At 52.5% G+C, this 14,773-nt stretch overlaps 1 protein-coding gene across 1 annotated transcript in view; it reads right to left on the bottom strand.

Annotated features, from left to right (window-relative positions):
* The window catches only part of ACAP3 (ArfGAP with coiled-coil, ankyrin repeat and PH domains 3), a 71,432-nt gene extending 57,481 nt beyond the window's left edge, over positions 1 to 13,951 (bottom strand). Inside the window, exon 1 of the mRNA XM_066202878.1 lies at positions 13,616 to 13,951. Within this exon, the coding sequence (XP_066058975.1) occupies positions 13,616 to 13,662 (47 nt within the window). The 5' untranslated portion in view covers positions 13,663 to 13,951. The remainder of the gene's footprint in view (positions 1 to 13,615) is intronic.
* Between the last annotated feature and the right edge of the window lie 822 nt (positions 13,952 to 14,773).

Raw genomic sequence — 14,773 nt, 5'->3', positions numbered from 1 at the left:
CAGGAGATTTTTAACAGGAGATTTTAGGAGGAGAGTTTAGCAGGAGATTTTTTAGGAGGAAATTTTAGCAGGAGATTTTTAACAGGAAATTCTGAGCGGGTGATTTTTAACAGGAGATTTTGAGCAGGGAGAATTACAGCAGGAAATTTCAGCAGGAGATTTTAACAGGAGATTTTGAGCAGGAAATTATTTTGAGCAGGAAATTTTAACAGGAAGTTTCAGCAGGAGATTTTGAGCAGAAGATTTCAGCAGGAGATTTTTTTAGCTGGAGATTTTTAGCACCACGTCTCCAACGTGGATTTGAGGAAAACCCAGTGAGAGACGCAGGCCTGGAACAACAGCCCAGCCAGCACTGAACACAGGAATATTCTTTTCCTGAGCTGAAGAAAAGGCTCCTTATGTGCCACGAGACCCTTTGGATGACATTTGTTTGCTTTCTTTGACAAGCAAAATGGCTTTATTAAAAAAAAAAAAAAATTAAAAATTTCCCTGGAACAGTTCTGTCTTCTCCCCGAGCGACCTCGGGGGCACCCACAGGGCTGGAGCAGCTCCAGCAGCTTTTGTCGAGATTTCCCCCAGAGGAGCTCAGGGATCTCTTTCAGCACTAAATGCTCTTTATTTCTATTTTATTTCCCTTTTTTTTTTCTCCTCTTTGGCTGGAGCTGGAGCTGGGCTGCCTTTGTTTGGGGCTGAAAAGGCTTTTCCTGCGTCGTGCCCTGCCAGAGCCTGGAGGGACCAACGGGGCAGAGCTGGGTGGCACTTGGGTGACAAGACTTGGGTGACAAGACTTGGGTGACAAGATTTGGGTGACAAGTGACAACCTGGCACCCTCCCAGAGGTGCCAAATGGGGTTTGGCTCTGCCCCAGGGCCACGAAATTGGGATTTTTTTGTTTTTTCCTGGCAGAGCTGGGTGGCATTTGGGTATCCCACCCCAGCAGCCCTGCGGGATCCATAGATTTCCATCCTCCAGGCTGAAAACTCAGCTGAAAATTCAGCTGAAATCCTGCTCTCCCCAATTTCCTGATTTTCATCCCACTCCAGGGGCAGAACAACAGGAGCCAGCCCTGCGGGATCCACAGATTTCCATCCTCCACACTGAAAACTCAGCTGAAATCCTGCTCTCCCTGACTTCCTGCCATCCCACTCCACCACCAAGTCCAGGGGCACAACAACAGGAGGCAGCCCCGCAGGATTTCCATCCTCCACGCTGAAAATTCAGCTGAAAATTAGGCAAAATCCTGCACTCCCTGATTCCCTGCCACCCCACTCCAGCAGCCCTGCGGGATCCACAGATTTCCATCCTCCACACTGAGGATTCAGCACAGATTTCCATTCTCCACACTGCAAATTCAGCTGAAATCCTCCACTCCCTGGCATCCCACTCCAGCACCAAGTCCAGGGGCAGAAAAACAGGAGGGAGCCCTGCGGGATCCACAGATTTCCATCCTCCACACCGAAAATTCAGCCGAAAATTCAGCTGAAATCCTGCGCTCCCCGATTTCCTGATTTCCATCCCACTCCAGGGGCAGAACAACAGGAGCCAGCCCTGCGGGATCCACAGATTTCCATCCTCCACACTGAGGATTCAGCACAGATTTCCATCCTCCACACTGAAAACTCAGCTGAGAATTCATCTGAAGTCCTGCTCTCCCTGATTTCCTGCCATCCCACTCCACCACCGAGTCCAGGGGCACAACAACAGGAGGCAGCCCCGCAGGATTTCCATCCTCCACGCTGAAAATCCAGCGGAAAATTCACCCGAAATGCCGCGCTCCCCGATTTCCTGGCCTCCCACCCATCCCTCCACCCCCGCAGCCGAGGTGGGAGCTCCGGGAGCAGAGATGAGAAGGAAAAGCCCACGAGGCTGGATGTGCCACCTCCCCGCCCCGTGGCCGCACAAATCCCCAAATCCCGGAGTTTTCCAGGGTCTGGGTCCCGCTCTCCGAGCTGGCAGCATCCCACAGTTTCGTGCTTTTATCTCCCGATAAATCCCCCGTGAGACAGCGGCACATCGGGAGCTCGCCTTGTTCCGAACTCCCCGGCTCAATCTGGCTCGGGGAATAAAGGCGGGATGTGTCCCTCCACAAAAATAAAAATAAAAAATAAAAATAAAAATGTCATTTTGCTGTTTTCGCAAATGACAGGTGGGCAGATGCCGGCAGGAAGTGTGGGGAGGGTGGGGAAAGGGAATGGGGAAAGGTGAGGAAGGGAAAGGGGGAAAGGGGAAATGGGGGAAGGGGAAAGGGGAAAGAGGGAAATGGGAAATGGGGGAAAGGGGAAAGAAGGGATGGAAGGGGAGAGAAAAGGAGGAAAAGAGGGAAGGGAAGGGAAGGGAAGGGAAGGGAAGGGAAGGGAAGGGAAGGGAAGGGAAGGGAAGGGAAGGGAAGGGAAGGGAAGGGAAGGGAAGGGAAGGGAAGGGAAGGGAAGGGAAGGGAAGGGAAGGGAAGGGAAGGGAAGGGAAGGGAAGGGAAGGGAAGGGAAGGGAAGGGAAGGGAAGGGAAGGGAAGGGAAGGGAAGGGAAGGGAAGGGAAGGGAAGGGAAGGGAAGGGAAGGGAAGGGAAGGGAAGGGAAGGGAAGGGAAGGGAAGGGAAGGAAAGGAAAGGAAAGGAAAGGAAAGGAAAGGAAAGGAAAGGAAAGGAAAGGAAAGGCAGAGGGGCCTCCAGCTCGGTCCCAGCACGCTGGTGGCTGTTGGTGACGCTCCGGGGCGAGGTCAGGGCGCGGGGACAAACCCACACTTCCTGCCCAGGCCGGGTTTATCAGAGAACAAAGCGGGGACTCTGCACAGAGACTGAGCTGTGGGAACACCGGCGCGGCCCTGAGCTGGAGCCCAGCGCCAACAAGGACAGGGCTCCAAGGGCTGCGGCTGCTGCTCAGCCCCGACCCTGCCAAGGCTCAGCACCCTGGAGGATGCCTGAAGTTTTCTCTGTGATGTATTCCGGGTTCTGCGGTGCCCAGGGGTGCAGCTCTGAGCTCACAGTCAGTGTCACTCAGCTCTGCACACAGCAGGGACACAAAACAAATCCTTTCCCTGCTGCACACCAAAAACAGCAACGACAAGTTCCCAGGCCCAAAAGCACAAACGAGGGTGGGCTGGAGGGAGGAACAAGAAGGATGGGACCTCACAACCTGAAGTAATCGGAGAATTAAACCCCAATATGCAAATGGACCAAAACCTATAAAAGTGTGAGACCTCATGACCGGTCATCCATTTTGTGCCCATTTTGTGTCCATTTTGTGCCCATTTTGTGCCCATTTTGGGTCCATTTTGTGCCCATTTTGTGTCCATTTTGTGCCCATTTTGTGCCCATTTTGGGCCCATTTTGTGCCCATTTTGGGCCCATGTTGGGTCCATTTTGTGCCCATTTTGGGTCCATTTTGTGCCCATTTTGGGTCCATTTTGTGCCCATTCTGGGTCCATTTTTTGCCCACTTTTTGCCCATTTTGTGCCCATTTTGGGTCCATTTTGGGCCCATTTTTTGCCCATTTTTGCCCATTTTGTGTCCACCTCGTGTGCAGCCCTGGCCAGGCTCCTGTCCTGCCCAAGGCGGATCCTTTAAAGCCTTTCCATAAATCTCCCCTTTACCCAGCCTCTATTCCAGCTCACCCTTCAAGGCACCACAGGGATCCCCCACCAAACCCCGCCACACCCGCTGGGTGCTGAGCCCTGTCCCTTTTATTCCCGTTTATTCCCCTTTTATTCCCATCAAACCCCCTCTGGCCTCACCCCAAGCCCTGGAATCACACTGCCCGTGAGCGGCAGCACTTCCCAAAGAGAATGGGAAGGATTTAAAGCCAGCCTGGGGGGCTGCAGGGGAGGGATTATCTCACCCTCTGATGTGATAGAATCTGTTTAGACGGTGCCACTCGAGGCTGATTAAAGGGCTGAGCAGCGAGCGCTCGGCGCCCGGGACGTGCCACCCCCCGAGCCACGGTGACGTCAGGCCTGGAATCCTCTGGAATGAGGATTGAGGGTTGATCCCACCGGGATGGGCACAACGTGGGGGGTTCTCTCGCTTTTGGGGTCGGGGACGCCAGGATGGAAAAGCCCTGGAGGCCACCAGGAGCCATCCCCACCCTGTCACCGACCGCCCTCGGACACCTCCTCCAGCCCTTTCCCTGGAGAAATTCCTGACCAACCCCAAACTCACATTTTTACTTGGGGTCTCTACATTTGGAAGCTTTTCCCAGTGGAACCCTGGATTTTTTTTTGTTTAATTTTTTTTTTTTTAAATTTTTGTTTTGTATTTGTATTTGGGCCTGCACGCACAAGATTTTTGAGGATTTTTCTGGGCCTGGAATTCTCACACAGCAGAATGTTCTCCCTTCCCTTCAAGGAGAGGAGGCCAAGCCAACTCTTCCTGCAGAGGAGGTGAAGCGAGGAGCGAGGAGCTGAGGTGTGGGAGGCTCTGAGAACATCCCACGCTGCATTTGTTTAGTTAACCTCAAACCCCCCCGTGGGTTCAGAACACACCTACAGCCTCTCCAGACTTTTTTTGGATTTTTTTTTTTTTTTCCCTTCCTGTAAATCAAATTCTCCGAGCTGAATTCTGCCCTGGATTAAAAAACAGTGGCCAGAGGAGAGGGTGACGTGCAGAAAGAAATCAGAAAGAAATCAGAAAGAAATCAGAAATAAAGCGACTTGCGGATGTGCTGCTTCAACACAAACCCTCTCCAAAAACAAAAAAAACCCCAAAAAAGCCAAAACAAGCACCCACCCAGAGAAAAGCCTGGAATCCTTTCCCAGGAGCTTGTGCAGGGGCAATTCTCCTGCTTCATTTGCTGCTTTGGGGAGCAGTGAGGGGTAAATCAGCTCCTGCAGCGACACGTGGGGCTGGCTCAGGGCTGCCCTTGACCCCTCTTGGGGGGGTTTTTGTGTCCCTGGTGGGTCCTTTCCAACCTGGGCTGTGATTCAGCCCCAGTTCAGCTCCAACTCAACCCAAATTCACCTCGAATTCACCTCAAATTAATTTCCAGTTCACAGCCCAGGAACTCCTGCGAGTTCCTGCGGGGCTGGAGTTGGACTGCGTGGTCCTGGTGGGTCCTTTCCAACTTGGGCTGTGATTGAGCCCCAGTTCAGCCCCAGTTCAACCCAAATTCACCTCGAATTCACCCCAAATTCACCTTTAATTCACCTCTAATTTACCCCAAATTTACCTCCAATTCCCGTCCAGTTCAGCCCCAATCCACCTGCAATTCATCTCAAATTCATCCCTAATTCACCTTCAATTCACCATTAATTCATCCCCAATTCCCCTCTAATTCATCCCAAAGTCACCCCAAATTTATCTCCAATTCATCCCCAATTCACCTCAAATTCACTCCCAATTCACCTCCAATCTCCCTCTAATTCACCTCCAATCTCCCTCTAATTCATCCCCAAATTCACCTCTAATTCATCCCCAATTCCCCTCTAATTCATTCCCAAATTCCCCCCAAAATCCCCCCAAATTCCCCCCAAACTCACCTCCAATTCACTCCCAATTCACCTCCAATCTCCCTCTAATTCATCCCCAAATTCACCTCTAGTTCACCCCAAATCCACCTCCAATTCACCCCAAATTCACCTCTAATTCACTCCCCATTTCACCCCCAATTTCCCTCGAATTCACCCCCAATTCCCCCCCCAGCCTGGGATTAAGGAACACAATTCCCATTTCTCCAACACCCTCCAGGCAGGGAAATCCCACCCCTCAAATTCTCGCCCAGCTCCACGATTTTAACTCCGCAGCTCCCCAAAGAAAGGGAAAGCAGCAATCACAAAGCTGCTGGAAGGTAAAAAACAACAACAACAAAATCTCATTTTTCCATTAGCCGGCCGTGCTTCCTCCTTCCCTTCTCCCTCCTCCAAGCCTGGAATTTGTTGTCAAAGAGGGAACAAGTTCTGGTTCCCTTTCCTTTCCCCACAGGAGCATTCTGTTGGGTTTTTTTTTTTTTTTTTAACATTTCCTCTCCTCCACCCTCATTTTTGGAGCAAACCTTCGATAGGAACCACCCCAACCCCGGGCAGAGCCAACAATAACAACAACAACAAAAAAAATCCCCCCCAAAAAAATCCCAATAAAATTGTGGAACAAACACTTGGGGAAAGTTTCACTCAGCAAATAAATGCCTGGAATCACAATCCAGCCCTCAGACAGAGAGGAGAGCAGCGAGCAAACAAGCGAGAAAACCCTCAAGCTCAGAGGAAACATTTCGTCCTGTCCTCAAAATCCAACCAGACTCGGACTGCAGGTCCCTTTCAAGGGCTCTTTTCTTTATCCCAGATAACCAAGCAGCAGCAGCAGCCCTGGCTTGGCTTTTAAGCAAAGACAGAAAAAAAAAAAACCCTCCTGGTTCTGTGGCCTTCCTGTTGCTGAAGAAAAAATGAAAAAAAAAAAAAGAAAAAAAATTCATGCTGTGGCTGAAATTTCATAGTTATGAGAGCAGGCTTTAAAGGGGCCGGAGCTGGTTCAGAACAGGCTGGGACTCCAAAGTTTGGGGTTTGCTCCTTCCTCCAGAGCAGCACCCCAGGACTCTCCCAGCGCAGATTTTTCCCAGCCCAGTTTCAGGTTGGGTTTGGGTTGGGGAATCGAAGCGATTTCGTCGTTTGATTTTGAAATGGAGGGTGGGAGGTGCCGTGTGTGAGCTGGGGCCAGGCTGTGACAAACTCGGGGACAGCCCGGGGACAGCTGCAGCCAGCCCCCGAATCCCTCCTGCAGCTCTGGTTACAGCTCCCAGCCTTCCTCCTCTCCAAGCTTTTCCAGCTGCTCCCTGTAAGCCCTGACACCAAACTGGAGCCTCCAGCCTCGTTCCCTCCACTCTGAACAAACCAGGATGTGTCCCACGAACCAGGAATTGTCACCCTGACACCAAACTGGAACCTCCAGCCCCGTTCCCTCCACTCTGAACAAACCAGGATGTGTCCCACGAACCAGGAATTGTCACCCAGACACCAAACTGGAACCAGGAATTGTCACCCAGACACCAAACTGGAACCAGGAATTGTCACCCAGACACCAAACTGGAACCAGGAATTGTCACCCTGACACCAAACTGGAACCAGGAATTGTCACCCTGACACCAAACTGGAGCCTCCAGCCTCGTTCCCTCCACTCTGAACAAACCAGGATGTGTCCCACGAACCAGGAATTGTCACCCTGACACCAAACTGGAACCAGGAATTGTCACCCAGACACCAAACTGGAACCTCCAGCCCCGTTCCCTCCACTCTGAACAAACCAGGATGTGTCCCACGAACCAGGAATTGTCACCCAGACACCAAACTGGAACCAGGAATTGTCACCCAGACACCAAACTGGAACCTCCAGCCTTGTTCCCTCCACTCTGAACAAACCAGGATGTGTCCCACGAACCAGGAATTGTCACCCAGACACCAAACTGGAACCTCCAGCCTCGTCCCCTCCACTCAGAGCAGCGTGGCCAGGCCAGGACGTGTCCCACAAACCGGGAACTGCTGGGAAAAGTGACCCAGAGGATCCTCCAGCGCGTGTTTAACGAACTCTGGAGCTGTAATGGAATTTGCAGCTCCCTGATCCCTACATTAGCAGTGCTTTATTCCTTATCCAGCGATTACAGGGCACGGCTGAACCGCCCTCCTGACGGAGCAGAACCCGGCAAAAAAAACCCAGATTAACGGGGGCTGTGTCACTGGGAACGCTGGGAAAAACCAGGAAAACCCTCCAGGGCACAGCCCAGCAGAAGGATTCTCGGCTGGATGATGCTGCTGAGGCTCCAAAACCCCCCATCCTTCCCGCAGGGATGTGGGATGAAGGTGAGCAGATGGCTCCTGTCACACAGGAGACGTTCCCTGCGCTGCTGCTGGAATTCCAGGCTCTCCAAACCCAAAGGAAAGAGCAGGAATAAATGATGGATCAGGGCTGGAGGTGCTTTGTCACGGCAGACATGAATTATTGCACAGGTTCACACGCACGGGGGAGGGGGGGTGGGGGGACTCATCCTCTGCCGGAACAAAGGAGCTGCTGGAAGGAATCAGAGGGAATTTCATCAGCCTCTGGATTCTCCAGGCTCCACTCTCACCAGCCTGGCAGAAATAAAGATGTATTTAGGGGCTTCACAAAGAGATATTCAGGACGGACAGGGTGGGAGACAAAACCAGGAGAGGGATTAAATCCTCATTCCACGGGGAAAGCTTCACACAGAGATGTTTGGGGTCTTCCCACAAATTCCCCGGGATGGAGACAAAACCAGGAGAGGGATAAAATCCTCATTCCATGGGGAAAGCTTCACACAGAGATGTTTGGGGTCTTCCCACAAATTCCCCGGGATGGAGACAAAACCAGGAGAGGGATAAAATCCTCATTCCATGGGGAAAGCTTCACACAGAGATGTCTGGGGTCTTCCCACGGTGATACCTGGGGTCTTCCCACTGAGATATTTGGGGGATGGATGGACAGGATGGGGGACAAGACCAGGAGAGGGAACAAATCCTCATTCCGTGACAAAAGCTTCCCACGGAGATATCTGGGGTCTGGAAGGACAGGATGGGCAGCTGTAACTGGGACAGTTTTGCTTTGGCTTCTCCCTCTCTCAGCCTCTTTGACTTTGGAAACTCAGTGATGAAGAGATAAGAGAGAGATAAGAAAGAGAGAGATAAGAAGTAAAAGAGATGGGAAATAAAGAGATAAGAAAGAACGACAGGTATTAGGACGGATCCAGGTGATTTCAAGCTGCTTTTATGATAATTTCTCCTCTCTGGTGCTGCTGGAGCAGGAGCCGGGCTCGTTTAGATTCAGGCTCTGTGTGGGTGTCCTGTCACCAACACTGGGGGCCCTGCTTCCAGAAGAACAAAACCCAATTCCAAATCAATGCCAAAATCCATTTTTTTTTACATCGATTTGGCTCAACAAACGAACACCCCCGGCCCTCCTGCACTCCAGATTTGCTTTTAAGTAGCAGGTTAATAAGTTTGGCTGCCCTCCGAGTGCCTGGCGATGGTGTTCAGGGTCAGCTGGACTCATCACACCGAATTTTATAATTTTTTTTTTTTCCCCTGTGGAGGCCTTTGCTGACACATGCACCCAGCCCTCAGAACTGGTTCTGCTGGCTCTGAACTCATCTAATTCCACCTCTTTATCACGCTCAGCCACATCAGCTTGACTCAGGGTTTTAATTCTTCCCGCTGTGTGTGGCTGGAACGCCCCAGTCAGAGCTGGAAAATCCCACCCCAAACGTTCTCGTTTTTCCACTTCCCTTTCCTCTGGCAAGCGACTTTTTAAAATTCCCCTTTTTTAAAAAAAATTTCCTGGAGCTGGAATTGCATCCCTGCCCCCTTCCCTGCCTGAGGAGAGCCACGGCAAGGAGCAGACGAATGTCCCTGGGGAAAGCTCTGCTCCAGGAGATCCTGGGAATGCGTGAACCAGGTGGGACCTCAATCCCAAATCCTCTGAGTCCCTGGGTTGGCCGCCTCTTCAGAACTACGAGAATTTTTTATTCTTTAATATTATTATTTTTATTTATTATAAAATAAAATTATTCGTTTATAATATTTATTCTTTAATATGTTATTATTATTATCTTTAATTTTATTCTTAATTTTAAAAATATTATTCATTTTTTCATGTCTGTGAATACTTTGCTTGCGAAATAATCAGTTCCCCCTGGGAATATTGCTGGAGCTCATTTCCAGCTGGGGTTGGTGATGAAGTCACAGGGATGGGTTTGGGGTTTGGGATTTGGGGGGGAGAACCCCCAAAATCCTCCAGGGTCACATCCCAGCTTGTCCCAAACCCCACCAGCCTGGCCTTGGACACTTCCAGGCTCTTCCGTCTCTGGAAATTTTCAAGGTTGGACAAACCCACAGCTTCTCCAGCCTTCACTATTTAATTTTTTTTTTTTTTTAAAAAGAATGAATCAAGGAATCACAAAACCCTTTAGGTGAGAAAGGACCTTAAAAACCACCTGCTTCCAACCCCCAAAATGATCGCATTTATCCATCCAAGCTGTTCCTTAAAGAGTCAAGACAGCAATAAATCCCTTTTTTTTTTTTTTTTTTTCAGCACTCCAAGCCACCAGCTTCCCCCGACAAGCCAAAAAACTGTTCCTAGATTTCCCCCCGAACTCCTCGTGGGAGATAAAGAAGCCACGTTATCTGCCGGGGCCGCACTCGCATGTGCCAGAACAGGTCCTGCCAGGTCATTAAACTGTTTACTGGAGCTGCAGGCACGCCTCTACAAGATGCCTGGCAGAAAATCAGCTCGATCCGCCGAGCTGGGAGGTGAGACACCTTCGAATCACGGGGTTTAAAACATTAAAACAAACAAACGAAACAAAACAAAAAAAAATAATTACGATTTTCTTGGTAAGAACTGGGATTTCTAAAGTGGGAAGCAGCGAGGGCGTCCTGAGGGTGGATTTGACACGGAGTTGGAGGTGATTGTTAATTATTGGGAGATGCTTAGGATGCTTAATCTGGTGTTTGTTCATCCTGGGAAATTTCTTTTTTTTTTTAGGGTTTTTTTTTGGTGTTTTTTTTGGGGGGGAGGTTTTTTTGCTTTTTGGTTTTGGGGTTTTTTTTGGTGGGTTTTTTTTTTTTTTGTTGTTGTTGCTGTTTTTTTGTTTTGGTTTGGTTTTTTTGGTTTGGTTTGTTTTTTGGTTTTCTGGGCGTTTTGGGTTTTTTTTTTTAGGTTTTTTTGAGGTGTTTTTTGGTTTTTTTTTCCTCCTTGCATGCGGCCAGCAGAAGACAATTTAATTATTTCAAAGGCTCTTCATGGAGGAGAACAAACCAGTTGGAAATCACGGCCCACAAACCTCCTCTGGGAAGAGCAGAGGGGCTCTGTGGGCGCAGCAGGAAAAGGAGGAAAAGGAGGAGAAGGAGGAAAAGGAGGAAAAGGAGGAAAAGGAGGAAAAGGGGGAAAAGGAGGAAAAGGAGGAAAAGGAGGGTGATCCCTACACCGCGATGGGAAACCTGGATTGAATTTTTTGCCTCCACAAACTTTCCTTGTGGCAAAGAACTTCAATTTTTGCTGAGCCTCTGCTGAGGACGTGGGGCCTTCTCTCACCTCGTTTTTATTTCTATTTTTTTTTTTTTTACCTATTGATGTATTTTACTTCTTTATGTTTTAGGGACACACCATGTCTTGTGGGAGCAGTCTCACATCCAAAGGCTCTCTAGCCTTCCCAACAAATAATTACAACAAAAGAACTAATTAAAGACCAGGAAGGAAGGAAGGAAGGAAGGAAGGAAGGAAGGAAGGAAGGAAGGAAGGAAGGAAGGAAGGAAGGAAGGAAGGAAGGAAGGAAGGAAGGAAGGAAGGAAGGAAGGAAGGAAGGAAGGAAGGAAGGAAGGAAGGAAGGAAGGAAGGAAGGAAGGAAGGAAGGAAGGAAGGAAGATACAGGAAGAGGCTAAACCCTGCAGCCTTTGAGAAAGCCTGAATAATTACACTTGGTTATTTTTTTTTCCCCTTCTAATGTCAAGATTTCTCAACATTCGAGGTGCAAAGCCTGAATAATTCAACACGGTCCATCTTTTTCCTCCTAATGTCAGGATTTCTCAATATTCAAGGTGCAAAGTCTAAATAATTCGACTTGCTCCTTCTTTTCCCCCCTCATGTCAGGATTTCTCAATATTCGAGGTGCAAAATCTAAATAAGTCCGCTCGGTCCTTCTTTTTTCCTCCCCAATGTCAGGATTTCTCAGTATTCCCGGTACAAATTCCGAATAATACGACTTGGCCCACCCTTTTCCTCCTAACATCAGGATTTCTCAGTATTCGAGGTGCTCACAGTTTAAATATTCCCCTGCTGCACAGACCCGAGCTCGTTCCTCCGGCCTAATCTCTTGTTCTCCCTCGAACAGTCAGACTGTGTCTGGCCACGGGGGGAAATAGTTCATAATTCCGGGCTTAAATAAGTGGCTTTTGATAAAGGTCCAAGGGAGAGCTCTGAGAGCTGTTTTGTTTTTTATGGAACGGAGCAGACAGAGCAGAATGATGTTGCCTGCATGCTAAGAAACTTGGCCCCGAGCCCACACACACTGACACACACACACTGACACACACACAACCACGGGCAAAATAAATAAATAAGCACATCAATCAAACGCTGGCGTCACCAGGAAAAGGGTCACTGCCATGTGGGACATCTGGACAGTGAAGTCACAGCCCTGGCCGGCTGCCACCGGGCCCTTCACATGCTCTGCAGCACAATGGGATGGAATGACAGGCCAAAAAATTTATATATAAAAAAAAATCAAATTATTGGGGGGGGGGGGAGGATTAAAAAAAAGAAAGGTGGATGAATCCTAAGTGAGGATTAAAGCGAAGGGTTTCCCACCTAACTTGTGGCTGATGGGAAAAGTGCCGCGATTCCAGCGGCAGCCCGGGCGGGACCAAGCTGTCACCTCACCTGCCAGCAGCGGGATCCCAGTGCCCGCAGGATTCCAGAGGAACCACGTGCGGGAGGACCCTCCCCACATCCCCGCCCGCAGGAGGGGAAGGAGGCGAGCTCGCCCAGGTGTTACCGACAGCTCCCCGCAACCACAAAAGGACAATTTGACAGCCCCAGCCCCAGACCGCTGCAGCCCTTCCGGATGGAGCCCAGATAAATCATTTTTAAACGCGCTTCCAACAAAACGCCGGTTGCATTTGTTGGGGGTTTTTTTGGTTTTGGTTTTGGGTTTGGTTGTTTTTTTTTTTTCGTAACAAACAAAAAAAAAGATGGAGATGGAACACCACGAAATAGCAGCAGGAAGCGGAGACACCCCCCAGACGACTCCTTCCCCTGCACACACACAGGCAGCCCGAGCGGCTCCCGCAGGCTTTTGTCTGTATTTTCCTCATGCAGACACACAGCGCTGAGGCGGCGGAAGCTTTCCCCTGTGGAAGCAGCTCCGCTCTTTTTTTTTTTTTTTTTTTTTTTTTTTTCTCTTTTTTTTTCTGTTTTCCCTCGATAGCAGCGGCACATCGGAGCCCCATCCAGCCGGGATGCTGCCGGCACAATGGAGCATCATCCACCAGCGCCCGGAGCGTGGCCGCTCCTTCCCCTCCAGCCCCAGCAATTTCTGCCTTTCTGCCTTTCTGCAGCGGCCTGATGTGGATGAGAGCACAGCCAAAGCCGGAGCCTTTGTTGTCGCAGCCCAGATTCCTTCAAGACCGCTAAAAATAATAATAATATAATAAAAAAAAAAAAAAATCCACCCTCCGAGAGACGGGAATGTGACCGCATGGAAAATGAGTGTATTCCGCGGGCGGGTCCAGTCGGTCAGCGCCGCCCGGCCGAGCCCCGCGGGGTGATGATGCCCGCTCGCCCCGCTCCCAGCGGGATCCGGCGCTGGCCAACCCTAAAATAATCCCCGATTTTTTCATCTGCCAAGCGGCCCCGAAGGCGGCGGGGGGATGGAGGGATGTGGGGTTCCGCAGGGTGGGACGCGGGGTAGGGCAGGGATGGGGGGACACGGCAGGGAGGGATGCGGGGAACGAAGGAGGGATGCGGGAGGGATGCGGGCAACGCCTGCGGCCGGCGGCATCCCCGGCTGGGCGCGCCGGGCCCCGGCTGCAGCCCATCCGCGGGCCCGGGGCTGCGGGGCCGCTCCCTCTGCCCGGGCGGGGCCCTCGCCCGTCCTTCCCCGAGCCGTTCCCGGAGCGGCCTCTGGGCTTACCGGAACCGGGGCGAGTCCTTGATGCACTCCTCGAACTCCACGGTCATCCTGCCGGCTCGGCCGCGCTGCGCTCAGCGGAGGAAGCGCATCGCCCGCCGGCTCCGAGACAGCGGAGCGCCCGCCCCCCGCACCGGCCCGCCTCCCGCGGCACGGCACCGGCACCGGCACCGGGAACAGCCCAGCCTCCCACGGAACCGGCCACAGCCCTGACACGGCACCGGTAGAGAACGGCGGATACGGCACCGGCCACAGCCCAGCCCCGGGTACCGGCCCGCCTCCCGCGGCACCGACACGGCCCCGGCACGGCGGTGAGTCAGAACGGACCCGCCTCCCGCAGCCCCGGCACAGCCCCGGTACAGCCCCCGGTACAGCCCCGGGTACAGCCCCGGTACAGCCCCCGGTACAGCCCCGGGTACAGCCCCGGTACAGCCCCCGGTACAGCCCCGGGTACAGCCCCGGGTACAGCCCCCGGTACAGCCCCCGGTACAGCCCCGGCACAGCCCCCGGGTACAGCCCCCGGTACAGCCCCCGGTACAGCCCCGGTACAGCCCCCGGTACAGCCCCCGGTACAGCCCCGGCACAGCCCCGGTACAGCCCCCGGTACAGCCCCCGGTACAGCCCCGGTACAGCCCCCGGTACAGCCCCCGGTACAGCCCCCGGTACAGCCCCCGGTACAGCCCCGGTACAGCCCCCGGTACAGCCCCCGGTACAGCCCCGGGTACAGCCCCGGTACAGCCCCCGGTACAGCCCCGGGTACAGCCCCGGTACAGCCCCTGGTACAGCCCCGGGTACAGCCCCGGTACAGCCCCGGTACAGCCCCCGGTACAGCCCCGGGTACAGCCCCGGTACAGCCCCGGATACAGCCCCCGGTACAGCCCCGGGTACAGCCCCGGTACAGCCCCGGTACAGCCCCCGGTACAGCCCCGGTACAGCCCCCGGTACAGCCCCCGGTACAGCCCCGGTACAGCCCCTGGTACAGCCCCCGGTACAGCCCCCGGTACAGCCCCCGGTACAGCCCCGGGTACAGCCCCCGGTACAGCCCCCGGTACAGCCCCCGGTACAGCCCCGGCACAGCCCCGGTACAGCCCCGGTACAGCCCCCGGGTACAGCCCCCGGTACAGCCCCCGGTACAGCCCCCGGTACAGCCCCGGTACAGCC

This window comes from Chamaea fasciata, unplaced genomic scaffold (assembly GCF_029207755.1).
Source record: "Chamaea fasciata isolate MVZ Bird 193981 ecotype frontalis unplaced genomic scaffold, bChaFas1.0.hap1 SCAF_23, whole genome shotgun sequence".
Classification (NCBI taxonomy): domain Eukaryota; kingdom Metazoa; phylum Chordata; class Aves; order Passeriformes; family Sylviidae; genus Chamaea; species Chamaea fasciata.
Note: the sequence above shows the minus strand (reverse complement) of the source record. Positions and strands in the feature narration are given on the sequence as shown.